Raw genomic sequence first — 25,049 nt, forward strand, 5'->3', positions numbered from 1 at the left:
TGGGGAGCAAACAGAAAGAGAACGCACAATGCGCGAGAGCGTAATAAAGTAGTTTTTTTACTCCCCCCCCACGAACACTCAAGAAGCAGCAAACAAAACAAAACAGAGTTTTCCGAAGTTTTCCGAAGCTAGTAAAGAGAGCCAGTGGGTGATGGGAAAGTCCAAACAGGCAAAAAAAAGGGTAGTTAAAAATGTCGCCAAGCAGTTGGATGTAAAAATCAAAAATTTTGAGTCATCCATGCCGCACTAGAGCAGCTGGTACGCTGGTACTACGTGTGTATTGTTTTTTTTCTATTTTTTTTCTTTTAATCCGTTCCACTTTATTCCTACACTATCGGCACGCTCATCGGGTGGGCCACCCGACATGAACACCATCGAAAACACGCGGACCTCCGAGCAAAACAGGGGCACTCCACGGACCGGGTGAATCGAGTTGGACGATCAGTCGTCGCGAATACTCGCCACCAGCCAGTAACTGTTTTGTGAGACCGAGAGACCGAGTGACGTTGTCCCCCCTCACGAACTATTGCAAACCTCCATAGTCCGGGTGCACACAAGCGGACACACAGTAACGCTCCACGTTAACTTTCCACGTGGGTGAGGTAGTATGAGCGGTTCCGTACTTTTTTGTTGTTGCCCGTATTCATTCACACTCCTCCACCAACCGGAGGGAGGAAGATTTTTGTAACCGTTGTGTGAGGCCCCTAGACCACGGTCCGGGACAGTAGTGAACGATCCATCCAGCGAACAGGAGCCAGACAGAGCCAGACAATCGCGGTAATTGGAAGTTGCGTCGGTGGCGTTGCGGAAGCAAGGCAAAACAATTTTCGCTCGCAAAACCACATTTAATTAGTTGCTTCGTCGGTGTGTTGTGGAATTTTCGGAACGTTTAGAAGTGTGATGTTTATGAAGAGCTTATTGTCTGGACGTACATGTGCGATGGATTGGAAGTGAATGAGATATTTGAAACTGAAGAAGTTAATGTTGAATCTTGCAGAGATAATTAAACAGTAAAGACTAATTTGAAGAAAAGCTACTACATTTCTGGAGAAAATAAACAAGTGAATAAACGAATATTATGACGGACGAACCAGTTCTTAAAATCTAATAGCTTAGTAGCCCAAGATTTGAACTGTCATCTGTCAACTGTCAAACGGAGCACCAAGCAGTGTTTGAGTATTTCTTAAAAATCATTCTAGCTGTTTAGTGATCCTTGTCCAATTTGACTTATCGTTTGTAGTGTTGTTTAGTACAGTATTCAATTCGTCGTGATGAATTACACCTTATCAAGTGACACTTAAAACCGACACGAAACCGTACCGAACATCAAGCTTCATTCGTAGCAGTACGTCAGGATGCGGTCCAAGTCTGTCGCACGGCGATTCGCACAAGGTAGGTGTATAATGATCTCATATTTGAAGTAAAGTAAAGCATAACAGCATGAAGCAAGAATTCTGCAAGCGAATAATAGCTAAAATGTTGCTCGTTGAAGCTGTAAGCTGTTGCTTGGTGCTCTTATCGGAAAGCGATAAGTGTGCGATTAGTGACGGTTGAAGATGTTGTGTTTTGCTATTTGATTCGTCTGTTTATGCTTTTGCGAATTACATGCTGATGAATAATGTTTTGAAATAGACCTTTGCTCTTTGGCGTTTAACGTAAACACTATGCGACGTCTTTCCCGTTGATCGAGAGCGCAAAATAGTATTCCAATAGTTGCAATCAATAAGCCAAACATTTTAATTCTAACTCCTCAGGAGGTTTTGGAACCTCAACTGAAGATGAATCGTAAAGAAAAAATATGTACATCATTTCTGTGCAAAAGAACGTCTACCATCTACCTACGGCATTGAATCATATAGCATCCACCAAAGAGTCAATTTCATTCCCCCGCTCAACACAGCACCATACACGATCAATATCATTATGCCGTCCGAAATGACGCCAACTCGGTGTCTTTATACTCAAACTACAGTAACACCGACAACGGCAACACAACAGAAAAAAAATCACAACCAAACTACACGAACACCGGATGCGGACAGTCGATTAGAAGTGTCCTGTCGCATGTCCGCATGTGCCAAATGGCCCACCGCAGCGCACTGGGGCAGCATTGGTGGTCCCATTGTCATATCACTATAACCGAACCCTCGTCGACACTCCGACATCGCCAGGAGGGCTGCCCACAACTGTCCCAAATGACACTGTACTGCGCCCGGCAAGTACGGCCAAAAGCGACCAATCACCAAGCAACTCAGTGTTTTAGTTTGCTACCGCCTCGACGAAAGCCACACCACACATATCCCAGACGACAACGACATCGTCGACGACCGACCGACCGATGATGGTAATGGATGTGACACAGAAAAAAGGGACATTCGCATAGCAGCGAAATCGCTTAACCCCTGGCTAGTGTCCTGGCGGTTCTACCCCTGCCGAGCTCGCATTACCGAGCCCGCATCCCAAACCCCAAGTTTTGGGAGGGTTTGGGATATGATAAGAAGTACCCTGAACCCGAAAGACGCAATCACTGCGCTAATGGAACATCAGCAATGGGGTTGAGGAGGTCGGTAGCACTGGGTGGAAGGGTGGTGAGATCTCATATCGAGATAACAATTGACAAGTGAAATAAGTTAATATTCTTACATGCTTAAGAAAGATGGCAAAGGGGCGAAGAAGGGATGGGAGGGGGGACCACCGTACCTCGAAGGACATGACATGCAATCATATCATACTTGCTCACGCGCACGACCACAACTGCTTGCAGCAAACCAACAGGAACGGTGGACACAGACGGTTGGTTTTTGGTGCTCTTGACCGGAAACACATGAAGAAAAGTATGCGGAAAGTGAAGCAACGGCGGGGGAAGGGAAACGAACTTCCGTCCAATGGGTCACCGGTACGGTCCCCATGGATCGTGTGTGGATCGTCACCGAGTTATGGGCGGTTGTCATAATTTTCAAAATACGAAACGACCTGCCGTGTCTAGATGTGAAGGTCCTGCGGAGTTCCTTTCGGGTCCCTAATGGGGTACGATAAATATTTTTACTGTTATATGTGTCTCGGGTCGTGAGGGTGTCGATAAATCATTAATTCAATGAGGTCTTTAAGTCTTAAAGGACTTTGAAAGTGTTCCGAAAGCGAGAGTTTGACAGATAGATAGAATTTTAATATTCTTGTGGTCTTTACTGTAGTATCTTGACATTGATTTACTCTGCAATACCCTGTGGTGCAGCTCGAACGTCACTTCTCCAGTACATCTCCCGTGCACTGGACGTCCTAAAAGTGGGCAATAATTATTACCCTGCATCGTTATCGACGTTGTTTAACTCACCGAAGACTAATGGACGATTGCCGGACGCCCCCAATAAAAAGGGCGCCAACGTTAATGCTGGTTGGTTCGGCGGTGTCTATGCGATGTCTTGAATTTGGTGCAGTCTGAGGTCCGAGGTGCTTCCAAATCAGTGACTAGCGAGTACAGCACAGGACAGTCCGCTCCGAGTAGTGTAGCCGAGCAGGACAGTAGTGAGAATTTTTATGGGCCCATTTAGGGCCCATTCCGATCGTGTTTCCTTTGGCCCATCCCGTCCAGCTCCGCGCCGGGATATACCTATCCGGGTGGAGAAGTTACTGTTATTGCCGACATGCCGGTATCCCCATCGGTGCCGGAGTTCCAAGGGAAGGAGTTCCAGTTTCTTCCTACCTGTTTTCTTATCGTATCAGTCACTCTGAGCAGGCGAGTGGTAAAAGACACAGTCGTTAATAAACTGCGGCGTATAACGTCACATGCATCTTTGCTTTGGTTGGAAATAAAAATGACCCCACGTCTTGACTGGCTGTCCTTGGCAGTCGGGTGTCCGTACGATGAGAGATAATAAAGGCACACGAAAGGAAGGTAGGAAAACCGGATGTCAGGTTTTTTTTTTGATGGCTCAGTGTTCGGGTGACTCAAACGTCTCGTACGTAGTGGACAGTTTGAGCGGATCCCGGGTTTGTACCCCTTGTTAAGCGCTTTTTTATGGTAAACAGTGGAGGTCTGTTTCTTGTGCTTCCGCTTGCCGTTCTGCCTCTATACGGATCCCACTTGCGGAGAAGGACAACCAATAGGAACCAATTGTTTTAATTTATCATTCGGTCAGGTTTTTGGGGTTGGAGCTTTTTTTCTCCGTTCGGTTTTCATCGGTTAGGACCCTTGGGTAGACATTCAGGCGCAACCCCCCCATCATAAACGGGAAGTACCGCCCGAAAATGTTCATCGCAGCTCTCTTTGTGTCATAAAATTTATGATTACATAAAACGATCGGCGTTCGTAAAGCGTGGAGACGGGATTTCGTGTTACCGTCCGAAGGGTTCGGAACATGCCACGGGCTTGGACATGAGTTCCCCCGTCTTGCGGCTCTATCCATTTTCTCCAACAGCGGCGGTGACCAAGCGGCAAGTGCATGACGATGTCGGTTGGGTGTGAATATTGGTCGCGTTTTTATGATGATGGCCTCCTGATCTTGGCTCCCCGTAGGGTGGGAATTGTCCTGTCAACTGTCACACGACGGTCACCAACACGAAAACCCCGAAAGCCATTTGACCTCCCCCACCGAGTGCCGTGCGCATGACATGAACATGGAGTGTCCTTTTACTGCCATTTCTTTATTGCCGCTGCGTACAGCACAGAAATCGTCGGGCAATGTCGGGACGGCAAGGGGACGACTATCCGACTATCTTCCCTGTCGCAACGGGCACATCAATCTTTCGGGGTGGGTGGGTTAGGAGTTTCGTGTCCGTGCGCACGGATTGCTTCTTCTTGTGTAGCGCGCAACACGCAACGAATCCTAGCGCGGTGGGCAAAACGCGGAGAAGCAGGGCACCGCCAAAAGGGAAAGCAGATCCGGTTTTCCGTTCGGTTCGGAGGAAACACGGCACTAGAAATCCTAGTTGCCGCCCTCCTTGTCAGGAGCGCGAGCATTAATTGGCGAAATGAGGTGGAGGGCGGGGGCTCGTGAATGGAGCAGATGCCCGGGTGCAGATAAAAACTTTATTTATGACTTTGATTACACGATATTGAAATGTAGCGAGTTTATGTGCGCGGTGAGGCTTTGAATTTCTAATGCCTTCATCTTTTCCCCCTGTGGCCGGCGAGCTCATTTAGGCCCGTTGCGTGTCGTGCGAAGCTTTGGCGCATTTTTCGAGCGTCTTGAAACGAACTGTCAAGTTGACAGTTGGCGCTGCTGTCAAAGTTGTAAGTATAATGCGGAGTGCGTAAGTATCGCCGCTTATGAGCGAGCGATCGTTTCCGTACCAATTGGTAATAAATTAGCAAAGCAGTGTAAAAATCCGCCAAAAGTTGAGTTTTATCTTTGATTTATTCATTGCTGAGTTTAACGTTTTTGTTTTGGTGCACGATTAAATCCTCAAGCAGGTTGGAGCTAACCTTGAAATGTGTTTTACAAATAAAACACCATGATCATGAAACAATCGTCCAGATGGGGGCGTTTGTTGGCAGCGCATGCAGTTCATCATTACTGGTTGCATCGTGTCAGTGTGAGATGATTATTTTTAGCATACAAGATTTAAGAGTAGGTGATTGTAAAATATGCCCGCTACTACCGACCGAGTGGGACGAAGAACGGTACGTCAATGCTGACATGTGTTTCGGTTGGTGCGAATGCACCAAAAATACTTCGACCCAACCGGTCCGAACTGGCTTCATTTTTACGCCCAAGTCACGCCGAAATGATGATTGTTGGTGAAAATTTCTTCATCTTCCTGCGAAAAAAATGGATATCACTTAAGAGACGTAGAATGGAACAAATCTGCATATAAACATTTCAACTACAACTGTTGCTTGAATGAATGTTTCTTTTTTGCATAGTGCTTCAAGCGCAAAAAAAGCATTGCTTCAATTTAGAAGGGAAACGGAAAATTCCATAATGCTTTGAGAGAAAATCTTTTTTTATTAAGCAAAAACGGATAGCCGTTAATAGCTTGCTGGTAACCCTTTGGACAGGCTGTGGCCACATTTAAAGGCTTCACAGTTTTGTTGTACTTGTTTAGCAGCATAAGTCGGGGGTTTATTTTTCTGTTCGCTACGGGATGTAAAAATTCCCCTCACTGGTTCGGGAAGCGTAATACTAAGCAAAAAGGGAGCATAAAAAAAACCTTCAACAGTTTCGTTTTAACATTCACATTTCGGTAGATTTGTCGTTATATAGTTTGCAGGTTTTATTTTAATCCGGTGTGCCCAGAACAATGTGAACACAACGGGTAGAAACATTTGCTGACCAGGCGCGAGGAAAGCTCTTCCGCTAGCCAAGCCAGTTGTGTTTCTCTCACTCGCTCGTAATTGCACACGGACCTTAAATGCAGTTGTGGTATATTTATTTCTGTTGGTGAAGAAATTCCAACAGAAAAGCGTGTGTATGAGCAGGCAAAAATGGTACTTTTGCCCCGGTAGCTTATTGCGGACGTTTCATTATATTTGTGTGCACAGTTTCGTAAAAGTTGTGCATTTTAATTGCAATAGTTTGAGCGGTTTAGTAAATTTTGGGAACGATTAAATCAAGAAAGTTACTTTTTACGATGGGAAAGTGGTGAGTTTGTTGAGAAAAAAATGACAACCGCAATTATCAAACAACTGAGCCTTACTAATCAGTATCATATGTTTGGTGGGAGCAAAACGCGGAACAATATTATGAGCTGTGACTGAAATTATTGCTAACAAATTAATTTTATCATGTAAAAAAGTGGAAAGTACTATCTTGAACTAGACAGTAGTTTTGAAATTCAATTTAAAATTGAAATAGCTCTAAGAAAATCAAAATTTTGCTTTTCTTTCTTTGGAACGTTCTGGAAAATAATTCATTCCAAGGAAAGCTCATCAAAGACCCTCGCGTAGTAAAAAAAAAACACTTTTGTGGTCGGTTTTGGGTGTACGAGAGGGATAGACCCGGGGGGAAAATGACCGCTTGCATGTCATCATCATTATCATGCATACACGGAACGAATGCATCTTGTTCGTGGAACTTGTCCAGCACGTAAGGAGTAAGGCCTTCCATCCCTTAACCCAGGCCAGTTTAAAGGAAAATTACTTATGGAAATCATATTTTTCCAAACGGTCTGCTTGCCCAACGGGCAAATTCCTTCCTGTCCCGGCGTCGGAACAAATGCGCCATCGGGTGTGTGGTGTGTGGATGGAAGACAGGCGCGACCAGAAGCACAGAAAATCAATAGACATTTAGCGCAGTGCCTTAAAGGCTGACCACCGTGATGCATTTACGGACCGATGGGCGTCGCTGTTTGCGCACGACAAGACACGACGCACACTTCCTGCCGGTGAAGCTTTCCCTCCCGTGTGTATGTGTTTTATAGTTCGTTATGCATATTTTCTCCTGCACGTAACGCATGGTGCAGTCATCAAAGCGCATAAACACGAAATGATACTTGCCGGTGGTACGCCCCGATTATGACCTTTTTACAACCGTGTTGAACATTGTCGAAGTTTTCTTGGGTGGTAGAGCAAGATGCACGGAAGAGCCAAACGTTCGTGCGTTGTCGTTATTGCGGAGGCCTGTTCTCCTATCCCCGCTGCACATAGGACACACCAAATCATCCTGCACGAGGTCTGTGATTAGCATTAGGTCATTTGCAGCACACAGGGGGAAGAGGATAAAAGGAAGGCAAGCAGCAAACCATCTTATCTTCATGACTGAAAATTACTACACTACCGAAGGACCTCGGTGCCACGGTGATGTAGTGTTCCTCTTTATACCCTTTCGCATATCACTTCCTTTATTCTTATTATCATCGTCACGCTCTTCTTGGTCGAAGGATGGCCCTTTGGGGAGGGCAAGTAATGCACCACAGCGTACAGTGCAGTTGGCGTGCTACGGCTTAAGTATTCAATTCTTGGTCATCATTATCATCATTAAAATCAGCATCATCAGCGTGGTGTTATTATTATCAGGAAGGTTTCACATTATCATTAAGAGGACGTTTGCTGTGTCGTCTGGTCTGTTTGCCATCAATATGGCGCTCTGTGGAGTGTTGTTTGTTCATTAAAATTCCAGAAAGTAGAAGAAAATAGTACGGAATCATAATCATTAAAATAAATTGTTTTAACCTGGTTGGTTGATAAATCGATAGCGTTTGGGTTGGGTGAAAAGTAGGTACTCTAATGCACTTTTCCGTTGTTTTTTTTTGCATTGTTGGAAGAAGCAAAGATGGCGCAAAGTACAGTGTGGGTTTTGCGTGAAAATGGTGCTCATCAAGATGAAGTGGTTGTGAGGTATTTTCTCCTCATGGCTGTGAGCTTGTGGCACAGTAGGACGGGCAATAATGAGTACGGATCTATGTGCTTACTGACGTTTGTTGAACTGTGAAGGAGTGATATAAGTGATAGTTTGATGTAAAAGAGTATAAAGAACGATATAAAAGGATTTAAAATGAGATATTTAATATTACGGTGTTTAATATTTAATCTATTTCAACTCTTAAATCACATAAGGATCAGTCTATAAACATCAATTATGAAAACTAGCTCTTTGACGATTCACATCACAAACCATCTTAATTGAAATGAAGAATCTGTATTCTCACACACAAGAAGAGTTTAAAAATGGCCACAAGGGTTCTTATTAGGATACGTAGGAATACTTAGATCGATTTATTCAACCAGGGTTGTGCGCAGTTTGTCCAAGAAGTGGCACTTAGTGCAAAGGTTGCCGTACTGCACGGTCACCACTGTACATACATTCGTGCTCACCCCTTTTTTCCCATGTCCACACAAAAGAATGGGCATTCAAAATGTGTAAACCGGCCAATTTTACGTACTTTCCCAGATTTGAAGGTACGCTCGAGAGGATAGAGGCACTCGAACTCGTCTTTTTCATCCTATTGCCTTTGGAACGACGCACGGTTTCTAAAGATTGCTAAGAAGTCACCACATACTCAGCTTGCTAAAGTCATTCATGTGAGAAATGTGCTATTGACAAACGGAAGCATATGTGAATGTATGTGTGTTGTAAAATCGTTTCCCTGAAGAGTTGGGCTTATTATGGCGATCATTGTGGTATAGTAAATCGTTGGACAGCTTTGATGGTTGATTGCATTGGTAATTCAAGAGTAAGCAGTGGCTCCAAGTGGTTCCGTTTCTGTTCCACAAAAAAATAAACTGCTTGGTAAAATTAAAACAAAATTATGTCGAAATGCACTCGAACAAAGAAAGTGAACAAAAAAAAACTGCACAAGGCAAAGAATAATAGCAGTCGTAAAAGTTGCGCTCGATGCACCTCGCTTTACAACGTATAATCTTCTAATTAAATGCATAAATAAAACATTCATACCACCAATGATTCTGCAAAAAGTAGCTCCGCGAAAATGGAGCAATGCCGAGGTAAGTTGTAATAGTGCACAGAGTGTGCCATGTTTTCCCAACACTTTCGTCGATTGTTCTCCGTAACGTTCTCCCTTTTTCGGTATGGGTTTGAAAGTTTTCTCTGTGCAGGTTTTTTGTTTGTTTGTACCGAGTCAAACCGATTGAAAGTTTTCCGCAAAGAAGTGGGATGATATTCTCCACAAAAAGCTGGGTGGAAAAATCTCCCAATGACGGAAAATTTGTAAAATTCTCCGATGAATTATTGATCCCGAAATGTCGAGCGCAAGTGCGCATCGTGTCGCAATGTGGAAAAATGAGAGCAAATGCGAAAAGATATTTCGCTGGACTTACTACCTCCAATCGTTTGCAGCAAAATCTTCCGCTTCTGTATTTCTGGTGCAGATAGGAATGGTTGAAATGAAGTCTAACAAAACAAAAAAAAACACACAAAGAAAGTAAATACATCATCGAGAAACGATGTTCGCGGAGTGAGTTTTAATTTCTTTTTCGTTCCGCTTTAAGTCGTTGGGACGATATGGTCTGAGCACACTGGAAGAATTAGTGGCAAGCGAAGAAGCAGCTGTTGTTTCAGACGAATGATATAGACGCTTCGATTAATCCCGAAGTCGTGTGTAGAGATGGAAAATTTTGCAATTCGTTCTGGCGTTTTCTTTACGTGCCTTCGGGTTTGCAAAGCTCATAACTTAGCGTCTTTAACTTTAGCCGGCAGAGAAGCCCGCCTTCAATTAACTTTTTCCCATTTCACTGCCATGCCCCCGTAAGCGAAAACGATCACCGCCAGCAGGGAAACTAAACATTCACCCACCCACGGGGTAATAATTATCAATTTTAATTATCAAAAGATTTTCACACACATAATTTTTGGCCCTGTTTGTCCCGATTTTTTGCCGGAAAAGTGGAAAATGGCTTCGCAACGTTTGCGAAGGTGCCATTGGAAATAACCGTTCGCTTCCGTGCGACTATAAAGATATGACAAGTGAAGGAAATAAACGTTTTTGAGCTGACGTCTGAAGAGTGACAGAGAGAGAGAGAGAGATCGTTGGAAGTTATTCAGGCAGGACGTGCCTTTACAGCTTGAAGTCACCATGTACTTGGCGGATCAGCTCGGTGTGAAGTAGTTTACAACATCTGCTACATTCCTCCACCATGGGTCGCGCGTTCTGGAAAGGAACTTGATGAGGTTTCCTTCTCTTCCGTACTAATTAGCCGTAGTAGTTCGAAGCGAAGAATGATGCCGCACGCGTGCGAATGAACGATTCAGAATTTCGGCGATGCCAGGGGAATGGAGGGCATGGAAAATTCGCCACCTTCGACGATGTCGTTTGTCTGTTTAGCTGCTTTTTGTCGATCGTGACCGGAATTTCTACCTTCCACCGACGACCCACCCAGAAGCCAGGTTTGCTGAACGAAACAAAGCAAATATTCTTCATTTTGGCTCGAGAGGGAACAGTGAAATATCCACCATTTGTCTTAATTTCGGTACCGCTCGGAAGAAGCTCTACGTTAGCGCAGCGGTATAGAGCCAGCAAGAACAAAAGCACCCGTCCTTCCCCCTCCAGAAGCGAGAGACTTTTGCGAGCAAATTAATTTGTTTATTATTATTCATAAATTTAAGCGCGTGATTCTACCTTCAAACTGGTGCTGCTGTGCAAGAAATTTGGAGAACCTGCTTCCAGGAGCTTGGTTTTGTGTGTGTGTGTGTCACGAATTTGGAATGATCATGCCGGCCCGAGATATTTTCCATCATTTTCTTCAGCAAAAGATGTGAACGGATGGAGGTTTTTGGTGTTGTTTGCTGCGGGCCGGAAAAAGGGACCACTTTTCCGGAGCAGATTTGTAGCCTTTTATTCTGACGGTTATTGTTATTGGTAGGCATAATTCATCCGATGGTGACGTTGGCTTTGAACCTTTGATTTGGTTGGTTGGCCTGAAGCGGTTCTATCGGATCAAATCGATTCCAGTGCTGTTTGAATCGTTTTCATAAAATGATGCTAGATTATATTTTTAATAAAAGAATCTAGCCGGGGAAGGAGATGAGGTTTATTTCATTTCATAAAATTACTAAAGACATCTTCTTCCCACAACGAATGACAATAATTAATAATTTTAAATTGAGGTTGTGATAGAATTTTATTACAACGATCACAATCTTAAAATTTTAATAAATTTAAAAACAATTTTAAACAACATGAAAAGAGCATTCGTTAATTAATTAAATGCAAGTATTCTAAAAATAACGTCCTTTAGAAATTCTCACGTCAAACACTCAGCCCTGCTTGTGGCAGAAAGGTCGAAAGTTAAATTGTTTCCCGCACCATGGTGGAAATTGAATTCATACATCTTTCACCGTACAGGGAGCGTTTTACGTTTTATTTATCCACCTCAATTGAGTAACTTTCTATCTGCCGCGATTGTTCCGGTACGGTAAAATAGAAGGTAGAAAATTGCTTCCCCAACACCGCGCGTGCTCATCCTCATCCTCTACCCAGCCCACACGGATGGACAATAACGAAGCGATTCTATAGCCAGAGTTTCCCTTCGACTGTTATTGTATCACTTTGTACACCACATTGTAGCACCGATGGCTATCTTCCCTAACGCGCCCGCTTCAAAGTGGCGATGGGTTTGTTTTTTCCTTTCAGTGGGGGGTGGGCCCAAAAACGGTGAAGTTGATGATACTTCACTTCCGGTGACAATTGCTCTATTCCTTTGCCGGTGGGCCACGTTAAGGGTGTCGAGTGACATAATTGGTGTCTTTTGTAACGATTTCTGGTGGTTGTTTTTCCACCCTCGGACAGGCGCAATTAGGGAAGACCTTTACCCGGTGTTTGTGTGTTTGCCGATGGTAATTGAAAGTGTCCTCGTTTTGGGAATGGTTCATGGTCGTGTGTCATCTTTCCGGTGTGTTTATCATTGATTATCGGTACTTAGGAGTAGTCAACGCTAAATGATTCACTTCCGTTATACAAGAAAAGCAGGCGGGATGTAATGGGTGGACATTTAATGCCACATTTTGTCTAAGTTGTTTGATGGAGTTTCATTTCGATTATTTTTCCAAGTTTATTGATTAGAATATAAATAAAAATTATGTTTTTTGGATAAAATTCCAGAAACTTAAAGGAGTTTCAGCTCCAAGCATCCAAGAAATTCTGACATTTTATCGCAAATATGACGGTATTTAAAATTGTTTGACAATGTTCGCTTAAATCAAACTCACCCGTAAACGCAGAAGAAAGATAAAGTCAGTTAGATTTGGCAATGCAAAACGATTTTATTTCATTTTGCAAATGTAAATTTATGTCCGACGATAAATTTTCATCTAACCTTCTGAAGGGTGCATGCACACACGTATGTTATTCCAGCAGCGTGTTTAAGCGAACTAAGCCGACATTTGTGGGTAGGACATCGGTTCCCACAGGGTACAGGGATACGTACCCAACGCTAGAAATTAAATTTAGAAATGTTGAGCAGACAGAACGTTTGACATCGCTTGACATTAATAATGTTCGATAAATCATTTACGGTGAAATGAATAAAGCTTCCCTAACGCGTTTGGTTTAATTTGTTATAAGAATCACAATGTTTTGTCGAAGTACAAATATTGGTTTAAACAAACCCAAGAGGTGTTTAAGTTCCATTCGATCGAAAAAAGTGACGAAGATTACGAAAATAATGCATCGCCTGCACGCACGCGCTTCCAAAGTTAAATCCACCTCATTTATGCAACCGGAAATCACGTGGATCGTGACTTCTTCATACCGGCCAAATGCACCAGCCACTTACTGCCGGTGTCAGCCGAAACTGAGGTGGAATAGGTGTGTGGACTGTGGCAAAAGAATGCTGTGTTGATGCGGACATTGATTATTTGGATACGCATAGCACGGCGCAGCGTCGCATTTCGGCCCAGAAATTGTGGATCATAAAATTTACTTGCAAGCAAGCTTCCGGTCCGCGCCCGGTGCCTGGTGCCGAGATGACAGCCCAATTTCCTGCACTATTGCTAGCAGCACCGGGTTTCAGTGTTCGTCAGGGCAGATCCGCCCGGTACGGTAAGAGGGGACAAAACAGGGGTTGTCGAGGTTAGGAAATTTTGCGTAGACACATTCGCACCACGAAAACCTCAGCAAACGGTAAAGGCGAAAAGGGGTGCTTAGAGGTCGGTGCTCGTGTTTTCGTAGATTGTTTCCCATATCTCCCGCAGTGTATCTTCACCGTACGGTGATCGATTCCTGGGTGCGGCGTACGGATCCAATTCAACTCCGAAAGTCGATTCCATCGGCTGACGTATGCGTGCGTTCGAGTGCGTGTGGTGCAAATCCAAATCGGCACTGTCAGAAGTTGCTTCTTCAGCAACTGTTGTCACGGAAGTCACGGCCAAATTGGTGAAAATGAGGTGCCGGACGTTTGCTACGCACCTGGGGATTCATACTCTCCGCACCGGTCGGAACGTGACTTCCGGAAGTTCTAGGAGTTTTTTTTTATTCGCCGGGTTCGCACTGTTGTTGTCAGGTGACTTCCGGACTTTGTTGTATTAACTATCTAGAAAATTGGTGCCAATATAGTGATCGCTTACGCGTGGGCTGATATCGTGTAGGGTGCAAGAAATGAGCAAACAGCAAGGTCTTGAACACTTTGATACAGTAACGCGAAATAGACGGGTTTTAGATGTGTATGGTCGTTGTCATTCACTTGTTCCGTATGTAGAATGATAAGTTGTTTCGTTTGACAGTGGGAAATAAGGAAATTAGGAAACCGACCGGTGTGTGCTGTGCGAACTGTCACGTTTAATAAAATACAACTTCATTTGCGTGATTATAACGATGCGAAACCGGCTTCGGTTGGAAGAGTTGACAGTTCCACTGCGATTGCATTTAATATTTAGTATTACTCTTGACAAGCGTAAATAATTCAACTGGAATTAAATGAAAATACGTTAAAACAAACCAGAAAAAAATCCACATCAAGTGGTCAAAAGGTTTATCTATTACTGCTCAGCACGTGATAAGATTGAGTGCCGCCAATGCTTTAAAACCCTGACCAGCGTTTGGTGCAGCAGTAAGATAGTTGAAGTGCGAAGAATCATACAGATAAAAGCTGTTGTATGCGCGATTGTTTGTGTGTCCGGAAAGGCACCAACCATGTCTTACAGTCAGTGGATCTGTTTTTGGACGCGCTAAGGTCTTACGTCGCTATCTAATGTCTGCCTGGCAGAGAGCAAATCAGTGTTTGGTTCGCTTTCTTATCTTTCGGCTGAAGTCTTTTGCATTAGTGGACTGGTCTTAAGAGGAAGGTTTTGATTCGGAGTGTAGCACACTTGACATCTGCCCAACCAAAGCTCGTTCGGGTCTCTCGCCTTGGAAGCAATATGATATCTTAATTATGTAAACTCGTTCTATCTGTATGTTAAGATCTGGAAGTTCTTTCCATGTGCAGCAAACCAATCCATTGCAAACGACAGTGACCATATGGTGTCAAAAGTGTACCCTTTTTGTCCTAAACTGGGAGAAGATGAAAAAAAATGGAACACACCCGACTTGGGAAGACACGCTTAAGATAATATCCGGAAGGAAGTAACACGTTTCATTGTCCGCTCGCCGACCTTCGGTTGATAATTTATGAGCACGGTTAGGGATGTTTATTCCCGGTGGCGTTACAACCAGAAGAAGATACACAAACGTGCGATACAAATAAAAAAAATGCTCCCTGTTCACCCCTATTTTTCTATAAACCAGAAGATGTACCGTTTTGATCCACCAGGTGCAGTTGGCAATTTGAGACAGAGAGGTTTCTGAGGTGGTGAAGCATCCGGCGGAACGTGTAAGGACGAATCCGACGCCGGTGAACGATGACACGTGGCAACAGATATTCGCCTGTTCGCCCGCTCCGGGGGTCGGTGGTTGTGATGATGCTTTGTACGGTGGCGTCTTGTTTTCAATTACCGGAAACACGTGCTCACGGATGCGCCGAAACGAACATATGTTTTGGGTTCGGCTTTGGACAGATAGTAGGGTGTCGTGTTTGGGCCGAAACGGATGATCATGTTTGGTGTCTTTCTTGGTGTGTTTAAAAAAATGCATACTCTTGCTTATAGCAAAGAGATATTGCAGATAGCAGATATACTTGGAAATGGGAAAAACAAGAGATCCGCCCATATTCTGTAGCTCTTTAAAAGGAGTTATCTTAAAAAAAGATAATCAGGATAAACCTTCCCAATAAGGTTGGGCCAATAAGGCCTGTGTGAAGTTGATAAGATAATAGCAACAATATCTGATTATCAACAGACATTTGCTAAAGCTGTTCAGGAAACCGTCCCCAAGTAGGTCTCTCGCATTCTTTTTTTCTTGTCGCCGTACAGCGTGTCCTCGCACATTTCATGCTCCCAATGCTCACTAGTATTATTTCACCTCAAGGGCCACTCTTTTCTTTTAGGCATCTGTCCCATTCGTTCCGATATTCCATTTTGCCGGACTAATTAGCAATTCTAATGTAGGGCTCCGTTCGCGTTTTTCACTTTAGCCTTTTAGCCCGTTTGCGACTACCCCCACCCACTACGGACGGAGGTCAATATATATTCATGACACGCTTGCGCTTGGGGTCATTCGTTTTCGCTCGGTCCGTTCCGTGGGTTCCAAAAAATTGTGCCCGGCGAAGTGTAAAAGGGTATGATAAGCAAATTATGATTTCATAAATTCGGAATCATATTCCACGCGAGTGGAGTACCCGCCTGTGGGGTGTATGTGTAGGGAATACGTAGCAAGAAACGCGTTGTTTTACATGGCGACAGGACGGACGATACAATCGGGCAATAAGTTGTTTCGGGAAATTGTACCCACTGGGCAAAACATTGGAGTGTTACATGTGTACAATAAGATATAATAAGGGAATTAGTGCAGGATTTCTTTTTGAAATAGCAATTTAAGATGCAACACTCACTGGATGGCACTGTCTCCTTATACAAGGAATGAATGCTCATGGAACGCTTTGGACGGCCTTCCGCTATGCCTAAATTTAATTATCGTTCCACATTCACCTCAGAGTCATGCTTCCGGCGTTTGTGGTTTGAATTTTTTCACCCTCGTCTGTTAAGAAAAAAAGCGAAAGTGGAAAACTTTCCATGGTTTCCGCGGTCAAACGTGTGACGTGCGGCCACCCCCCAAAGCACAATTATATAGCGAACAAAATTCAACCAGAAAATAGGTGCTAAAAATTGTTTTGCCAAAAGCCTTTCCCTGTCACCGGAATGGACAGGACATTGGTGGAAATAAAAATTCAGTAGCAGGGAAAGAACACCCAAGGTGTGGAAGTTTCCTGTGGTGTGTCATTGCGCTGTAGACGAGCCGCCGAGGCACAACTTTTGGAGTGAAACTTCTTCTCTTTTTTTCGCTTCGGCGTGAAAAATTGGTGAGAAAATTGGTAAAAACTTCATTTTTATTTTGACGTTTGTTTCTGTTCTGCTGCTATTTTAGTTCCACAGGTCGCGTGCCGTTCACGACGTGGGAAAACGTGGTTGGTTAAAAGTTTGTAAAACGTACGATATAGACCGTATGAGGATACGGTAGCTTGACAAAAAAAAACATTGAAATCAAAAGTCAATCACGTGCGGAATGTGAATAAGGCTTTGCGGCATGTGTATTGATACGTAAAAATCTGTTACGAGATTAGTATTTACATTTGCAATGATTGGTTGATCTAAAAATCACTTACCTTTTGGAACAGTTTGACTCACCCGTCTGGTCCTTTGAGTACGATGTGCACGATGCGAACATTGGGGCCGAGCATTTTTTGTAAATAAAAGAAAACAGAAAAGAAAACATCTTCGTTAATACCTAATTTCAATCACATACTTTGAAGGTTTTTTGGAGTGAAATAAAATAGAAAATACGCTCGAGGCTTGAGATGCTAAGCGGAAATGTCTCCCCTAATTTAGCTGTCTCTCAAGAGTCAGAGCCGTTCGATGCAGGCTTGGTACAAACCTTCCGGAAAGCACGGTTTGCGAATGTTTGCACGTCATATGTTCTGCAGGTACGGCGAGCCTTAGAGGATAGAAATGGTAATGAAATGTTATTTTTGGTGAAAAGTTTCTTCACGATCGCAAACCTGAAGCTTGCTTCAAATGCTTTCCGGTGTGTAGAGTTTTGGGCAGAAGGTAACGCGTATCACATGACGTTCAAGGATGCGAATACAATGTTGCAAGATATTGGTTGCTGGTTTTAACATTTCGACCCAACCAGGTCACATGACGACCGTATAATGGATTATTACACTTGTTTTTATCAAGCTAGATAATCAAATTCAATGCTACGAAAGCGTGTTCTACGTAGAATTTGATCAAAGATACTCTGTTTTTTAAATCGAATAACAATCAGGATCATTCGACAAAGCCTTGAACTTTAGTATTGGAAACGTCTTAATATTCAAATGTGATTAATTCCTGTTAGTAATTCATGATTATAAAAAAGATGTTTTGTATCTTGCATGACAATCACAGTTGTAGTTTGTATGACTCATATGCACTTCTGCTTGTTCCCGAAAAGATAAATTGTTTGGGGGAAAACATACCAACAAACTTTATCACCATGCCGAACGGTGCGTTAAAGTAATTATGGGCTTAAAAATTATTCTTATCTTAGGTTATTAATTTCAAATCCTCGTTCTATCAATGTCATACACCCAGGACAGCTGGTACAATGACACGACGGTGTTGCATCTCCCTTTCATGCCCGCAAATATTCGAATCGAATATGAATCGAATCGAGCCACGTTATCGGGCGGTGGTGAAGTTTGAAAATCCAAAATACCTCCAATCAAGCGCCCGAAAAAACCCAAACCGATGGGCACATAAACAAGTAAATGGAGATAATGCTAATCCCGTGTTGTAGCTCCTTACATTCGCCAGGGTGCTCTTCTGCTAAGGAGGAGGCAACCATGTTCTCTCACGTGATATGGATTGATTTGCTGGCTAGATATACGTGTGTACCGCGCGCCTAAACCATCGATTGGGGTTGTTTTCAGAGGTCCCTGCAACTGTCCGGCAAGCGACGGTCTTTTAAGTGCTCCGACGAACGAGCCGGATTATGTGATTTGTCATCATAAATATGCCACTTGGTTCGGCCACTCCAACCAGTGTGGATCATGACAGGCAGCTGGAACCTCTTGTACTTGTCTTACAACCGTGTACAAGTTGGGCAATCACCGAACTGTGGTCGAATTTAAAGATAAAATGTAGCCTTTGTCCGGAAGAGATTTTTGCTGTGGCGCATGTTGTGATTGAGACTTGATATCAGTTGTACAACCGACGAAGCTATGCTCAGGGTTCGAAGGTTTGGAGTATCATGATATTCTTGATTACAGCTTGTTGGAGTGGTAATCTTACACTTATGTCGATGAAAGATTTATTATTAAGTAGATCCAACTTCAATATAGTTATAGACAATATTAATCGAATAGTTTACCAAATGTTAGCAAATATAAGTAGTTAAAGTTTTATGATACTCTTAATTTATCCTCTCCGAAATAAGTCTCTTACCTAACACCGATAGATAGGATTTACGTCGGAAGGCTCGCGTGATTTGCAACGTATGCGTCATTGATTGGAGTTTTTATTTCCCTCACCCTCTTTATCGTAGTTGTTCATTCGAAGAGCGGCCCAATAACGCAATATCGGCCACAGTTTGCAATGCTCGGTGCCCGCTTGTCCACGAGAACTACCGATCACTGTACCAATCAATTAGCAGGCAATTAAAATGTCATTTTTGCGGGGCTCGGTGTCGCTATCGCTTATCATAATCCCATCATCGAAGGCCTCGAAGAGTTGATCTTCCTTATCGAAACTTTTCGGTCGTTGCTGCCGGTAGCCTGCGGTGCTTTCTGGATAGATAAAAAAAAACATGTGGGTACTCTCGTTATTCGCGGGAACAGCCCCATATCGGGAGAAGCGTAACATGTATGTGATCATATTATCTTTGACCGTTTGTGATTGATGGTTATTATCTGCAGAATTGTGGCAAGATGAGAGAGGTGGACAGTATTTACAGTGGTTGGGTTAACGCATATATGGACTAATGTTTAGATATTGCTCAATAATACCGATAGATACAAAGAAAACGCGTCCAAATAATAAAGGGCACTTTTTAAGTATCTCGTTATACACATTTATATTTAATAATAAAAATAGGTTGATCCCAAGTTCATACGAATGAAAAAAAGGTTTTAGAGGAATTCCAAAAATGCGTTCTCCTCGAAGCACGGTTAATCTGAAACGTTCACGCAAAAGAAACACCGTCGCCTTCCGTAATGAGAGCATTCGTATTCTGAGCAACAGAATGCCTTCGATAAAACCTCGCTAGATGCTTATCATTCACTTCCATCATCAGTACTCGTTAGATGGTAAGGGAAAAACGAAAAAAGGGTCAACCATTCGCTCTAGCTAAGGGAGCAGAGAAGTAAAAGAAACAATTGTCAGTTGTAGTTTTGGGAGAAGGAGTAAGACTTTGGAGCAGTACTTGTAGAAAGGCACTTTCAACATTACAATTTGCATTCCTCGTTTAATATGTGAGCTTGATTCCGGACGATAATTATTCAATTGCGGCAATTGCGGGGCTCTGTGTACAGGGCTTGAAAAATGAAACAAAAATGGTCGCCTAGCCTAAGTACAATTTGTTCGGTGCGTGTGCTCCACGAATTGATGGATGGCATTCAATACTTTGGATGGTTGATGAATTGCGTCTGAAAATGATGATTTAATGCACAAATTCTTCGAGATCCTAAAGGCTAACGCAAGGCGGTGACCAATTTAAACGCAAATACACATTGTTTCGTTCCCGGGGTTATTGAAGTGCGTTGGTGTGCAAAATTATGATAATGTTCACGCAAACCAAATTCCAGAATTTATCAGTATGATCAGTATGTTTTTCAAATGTATTGCTGGTGGTGAAAGTTGGAAAGGTGTAGCTCAAAGAAAGAAATATCTGTAAATCAATTGCCACACAATACATAAAAAGTGTGTGGAAGTAAGAATTAGCTAAAGATAGCTAAGTTCGATAATTGATAATATTCGTTATAAAAGAACATTCAAATATGCTATAAAAATATGACAAAAACAGCTTAAGAAAAGCACCAAGAGCAACAAAATTTGATTGCTAGTAGTATAACATAGACATCATTTCACCTCCCTACGTATTGTAACAGCATAAAACTGTTACAAATTGAAAGGGGTGTTGTTTATGCTCTTCATTTGACCCACCGTTACCCTCAACGTATCATCACAATGGTAGGCGTATTTGGAGGGTGAATCCGTGCCAGGAACAAGTGTTGATCGGTTTGGTAATGGATGTCAATTTTCACCCACCAACAACACGAACAGAACAGGCTGGAAGGAAGATAATTGAATGATAAACTTTATTCCACAACCCATAGAGGGATCGTCCCTGTTTTATGGTGCGAGGCTATTAAGCACACGTAAAGTCATATGTTTTTGATGGTATTATGAACAGCAGAAGAGTGACTTGTACAACAGCATTGTTGAAAGCTACATATGTAGGATGTTTGGTGGCTTTTCTTGCTTAATCTTACAACGAAAGTGAGTTCATCTTTTTGATGGCATTATGTGCAACGCGTGAACTAATTTGCATCTCAAAAGAGGTCACATACATACTGAGTGGACAGACATTTTTTTTCTCTGTGTTGGAAGAACCTCTGCAGAATGAAGCATGCATATTGTACTCCTGCCTTGTACACGAGTTCCAGCTGTCGCAAATTCGTGCAGCATAAACGACTTCTTCCTGCAACGGCGCCAGCGCGCAATGATTTCCTATTTACCTTGCCAAAAAACGCACAAAGAAGGTACCTCCTTATGGTTGAGTGTTCCAAGCGCTTGCCGTATATGGCCGTATCTGCTGAGACGAGTAAGAACGCGTACAAATGCATCCGTTAGCACCGTTTAGTGGTGTGGAAGGGAAGTTGTTAATCATATGACACCGGAGCTCGTATGCCCGAGGTACCGATGAGGCGGATACTCGTCGATCGTCAGGAAGAGGGAGTGCACCCGTACAGACCCGTGTGTGCATGTCGAGAGGTGAATGAGTAAGAGATTTTTATCTTTCACCAGCACCTGGCTAGACATTGAGGTAACAGCGGGTCGTTGCGTTGCATTGATTCTTTTTTACCAACCGCTGGACGCGTGCTGTATGATTAATGCGGAGACGCGTACATCCAGCCGACAGTGACGGCCGGCTTGCAGATTTAGGCGTCTGTCGGGGCGTTAGTAAAGGTTGACCTTGATCTCTTTAGGGTTGGGAGTAACGTTACACACTGTTCCGTTCATTTTAGGGCAGCATCTCTTGCAAAACTTAAAGATGTTGATTGTACGACGCAACCGAGAGATTGATATCTAGCTGATATGCCTTACTTTATTAAAGTTTTTACCCCAGTCTATTGGGCGTATATTTATCTTGTCTGTTTATTGTTTCGACAAATAAAGGATGTGCCATTCCCTGTTGGAACATCCGCTCATAGAACGTACTCCTCGGGAAGCTACTGAAAAAAGACCCCAAAACATTTTTATTGCAGACTTACGGGGAAACCGTCTCTCATGATAAGGGGAGACTTAAGGGCGGGTCTCATCCATCAAATGGGAGCAGAAAAGTGATAGGAATGCAGACGATTATGAGTACTTCTTTTTTATGACTAGCTTTGATGAGTTTATGGCAACCGTTCTATGAACGGTGAGGTGACACTACCCAAACGTCCCGATGCGCTACTGTCATTTTGTACCATTTTGTCTCCACTGTCGCAATTTTGGTGAAGTTTTATTGCACTTCGCGCTATCTCTCTGCTTTGGTGTGGTCGATTTGCGCAGATACCGCAGAGGCGAAGGTCTGTTGATAGGTGGATGACGCCGCTTTTCGGATGATCGGTTTTCGGGTTTTCTTCCCTCCGCTTGACCGAGTTATCGATTCGCTTAATAATGGCCGTAAAAACAGTGATATGGCGAATGGTTGCTGCTGGGTGCAACCGCATCAGTTGCGGCTACTGTTGAGACAATGATTTCGGCGCAAAGGGCATCTGGAGCTGGAGATGTAATGACATTATTACGATTGTTTCGATTTCAAGCGACGCAACACATGTCAAAACGGTAGCAGTGATACATCTGAAAGGGGTTGCTAGGTTATGCAATGTTGTAAATGTGTGTCATTGTGGCACGAAATCCATTAGTCACCAAGAGCCGATGAAGCCATTCGTTGCCCGTAGAGTGAAGAATAGATAGACCACAATAGAGCTATTTCGTTCCATGAACTATCGCAAAGATATTGATTAATACAGGTAGAAGCTTAAGCTAGCCGTCCGTGCTATTTACCAGGTCATTTATAGCACATAGGAAAGTTAGTAAATTAAGCTTACTTCCAACACACTGTGCCCTCCTTCTGATCGCACAGGAAAAGACGGCTTTATTCGTCGCAAGCCAAAAATACGGACAAAGTGACAAGATTTATTGTCGCATCAGTCATTGCACTAAGACCCATGGCCAGACACGATGCTATAAAAAAGTCAAGCGCTATGAACCAGCAACATCGTGGGTCAATAAAAATCCTATCGCTATCATATCCGTGTACGTGGAGGGATCATTTGCTGTTTTATCTTTGGGTCAGGTTACGCGACTGAAAACGCCACCGTTTAGGAGGTATTCAAATCGGGTCAAAATGGAAGCTTCTGGATGATTTTGATTTTGGTGAACTTATTTTTTACCTTTCGATTGCAATGTGGTTACAGTAGCTCATACTATACAATATAAGGGGATTCCCAAAAAAGAACTCTTTCGTGGATAAGATGATACAGTAAGCACCCTGTTAAATATTTGAGTAGCTGCAATTACTCATAATGTAAAATGCAAAACCACTCACACCTTAGAGAAGTGCCAGAAAGAAATTATTTAAAAACTTATTTATAAAAATAGTATCAAATTCTACTATTTTTATCAACTGATCTGTTTATCTTCTTTCGATTAATCCCCATGCTAACATTCTATTACACTCATGAGAAATTTTATTATCATTCGCACCGCAGCAAACACCGGAGGGTATATCTTCCACGAACGCATCAATAAATGTTTATCTCCCCAGCATTTATGTTTGATCGGCTTCTGCTACTTCTTCAAAAACATACTGCCGCCACGGATGTGTCACGATTACACGTGTTATTACTTTGCGCGACGCTGCTCATCATTGTCCATCAGCGCCTTTTTTTTCGCCTTCCATCGATACCGTGGCGTAGAATATTTGCCCACATTCGTATGTAATGATGTTGATAAGCCAATAGCCCCACCGTCCACCATTCTCACCTGCATAACGCGCGCGCTCCTGGGTGTCAAAACAGATAAGGGAAGTCTTTTGGATATCATTGAAAGGGACAGTCCGGGGTGGGAAACCCCCCGGGGAGGGTGCGGTAGCGTGAAATGTTGGGACACGATTTAGGCATTATCATTGAATTCAGAACCGAATTCGTGAATCGCTTGGCACGAGGAGCGAATCGCACCTAGACCCCCCGCCGGATGGGTTTTAGAGATTCGGTAGGTCTAGATTAGTCGCTCCTCTATTAGGCCCTTTCAGTCTGTGTGGAGTCGGACGGCTGTACGGAACTCCCGTATTTTGCGCGTGTTTTTTCATTGGCGAAGTTGTGCTACGGGATTCGTTGTTTTTTTTTCTGTTGTACTCAATAACTCGAAACGTTGGTTTTTGCTCGAGTACAGTGAGCACGTGTAACCGTTTTTGGTCGAGCACCTTAACCGAACCGGGAGTGTGTCGTTCGATTGTGTTTGAATTACCGCACTGGAAAAGTTCGAATAGTGTAGTGTCTTTATTAAAAACCTTAAACCAATTGTGGTCTTCGTGAAATCAATGGTTGGTTTTACATTCAAATCGCTTTATAGTTGAAATAGCGAGCGAATTCCTTCCAGTTGTGCAAAGACAAAGCAAGATTATTGAACGTAATGTTTGTGTGCGGATTTTTGCTTTTTTGCTGCTAACCCTACTGGCTTTTAATTGTGTCCTCACATCAAAACAAGCTCGATCAACTGCAGCAACTGGAGTGCGTGGAGTCTATTAGCAAACGGCTGTGATTGTGATGCTCAAGAGGAGCATTTTTGCGTTTCATGTTTAAGGAAGCGTCCACCGTATGCCGTCGGTCGGGCGATACTAACGTCCTTGTCGATCGACACGGGCCGAGCTTGGTTCGTAACTGTGTTGCATTGTTGTTTGCATTTTAATTGCCGGAGCATATCGGGCTGTTGTGGAGTGGTTTGTCGTTTCGCATCGTATCAGGAGGGAGGACTCCAGTTTTTTTCTATAAGCGTGTGTAATTGTGGTATCCCACAAGGGCTACAGGCCGTTTAAAGCAATAAGGACTGAATGGACTGGAGTGGTTTTTGGCTGTGCGGAACAAACGAGTTGAGCATATTGCAATGCAGAGTTCGCTTCCGGGTTGTGATCGGTTCGGTGCCTGGCGTTGGAGTGGTTTGTAGACAGTTTTTTTACTTCATCCAAATTAGAGCACGAAGTGGTAGGTAAGTGATTTTAGATTATTTCATAGGACCATCTAAATAATACTTATTTAGTGGAATGTATTAGGTTTAGAATTATTTTAGGAATAAGAGAATTTTTTGTTCCATTTT

The 25,049-nt window shown here is 43.2% G+C and overlaps 1 protein-coding gene across 1 annotated transcript in view; it reads left to right on the forward strand.

The window, feature by feature from the left end:
* Positions 1 to 1,355: 1,355 nt before the first annotated feature.
* Positions 1,356 to 25,049, forward strand: part of LOC128304840 (transcription factor hamlet) — a 91,719-nt gene continuing 68,025 nt past the window's right edge. Inside the window, exon 1 of the mRNA XM_053042080.1 lies at positions 1,356 to 1,392. Coding sequence (XP_052898040.1) covers positions 1,356 to 1,392 — 37 coding nt within the window. The remainder of the gene's footprint in view (positions 1,393 to 25,049) is intronic.

Source organism: Anopheles moucheti, chromosome 3 (genome assembly GCF_943734755.1).
Source record: "Anopheles moucheti chromosome 3, idAnoMoucSN_F20_07, whole genome shotgun sequence".
NCBI classification, from domain to species: domain Eukaryota; kingdom Metazoa; phylum Arthropoda; class Insecta; order Diptera; family Culicidae; genus Anopheles; species Anopheles moucheti.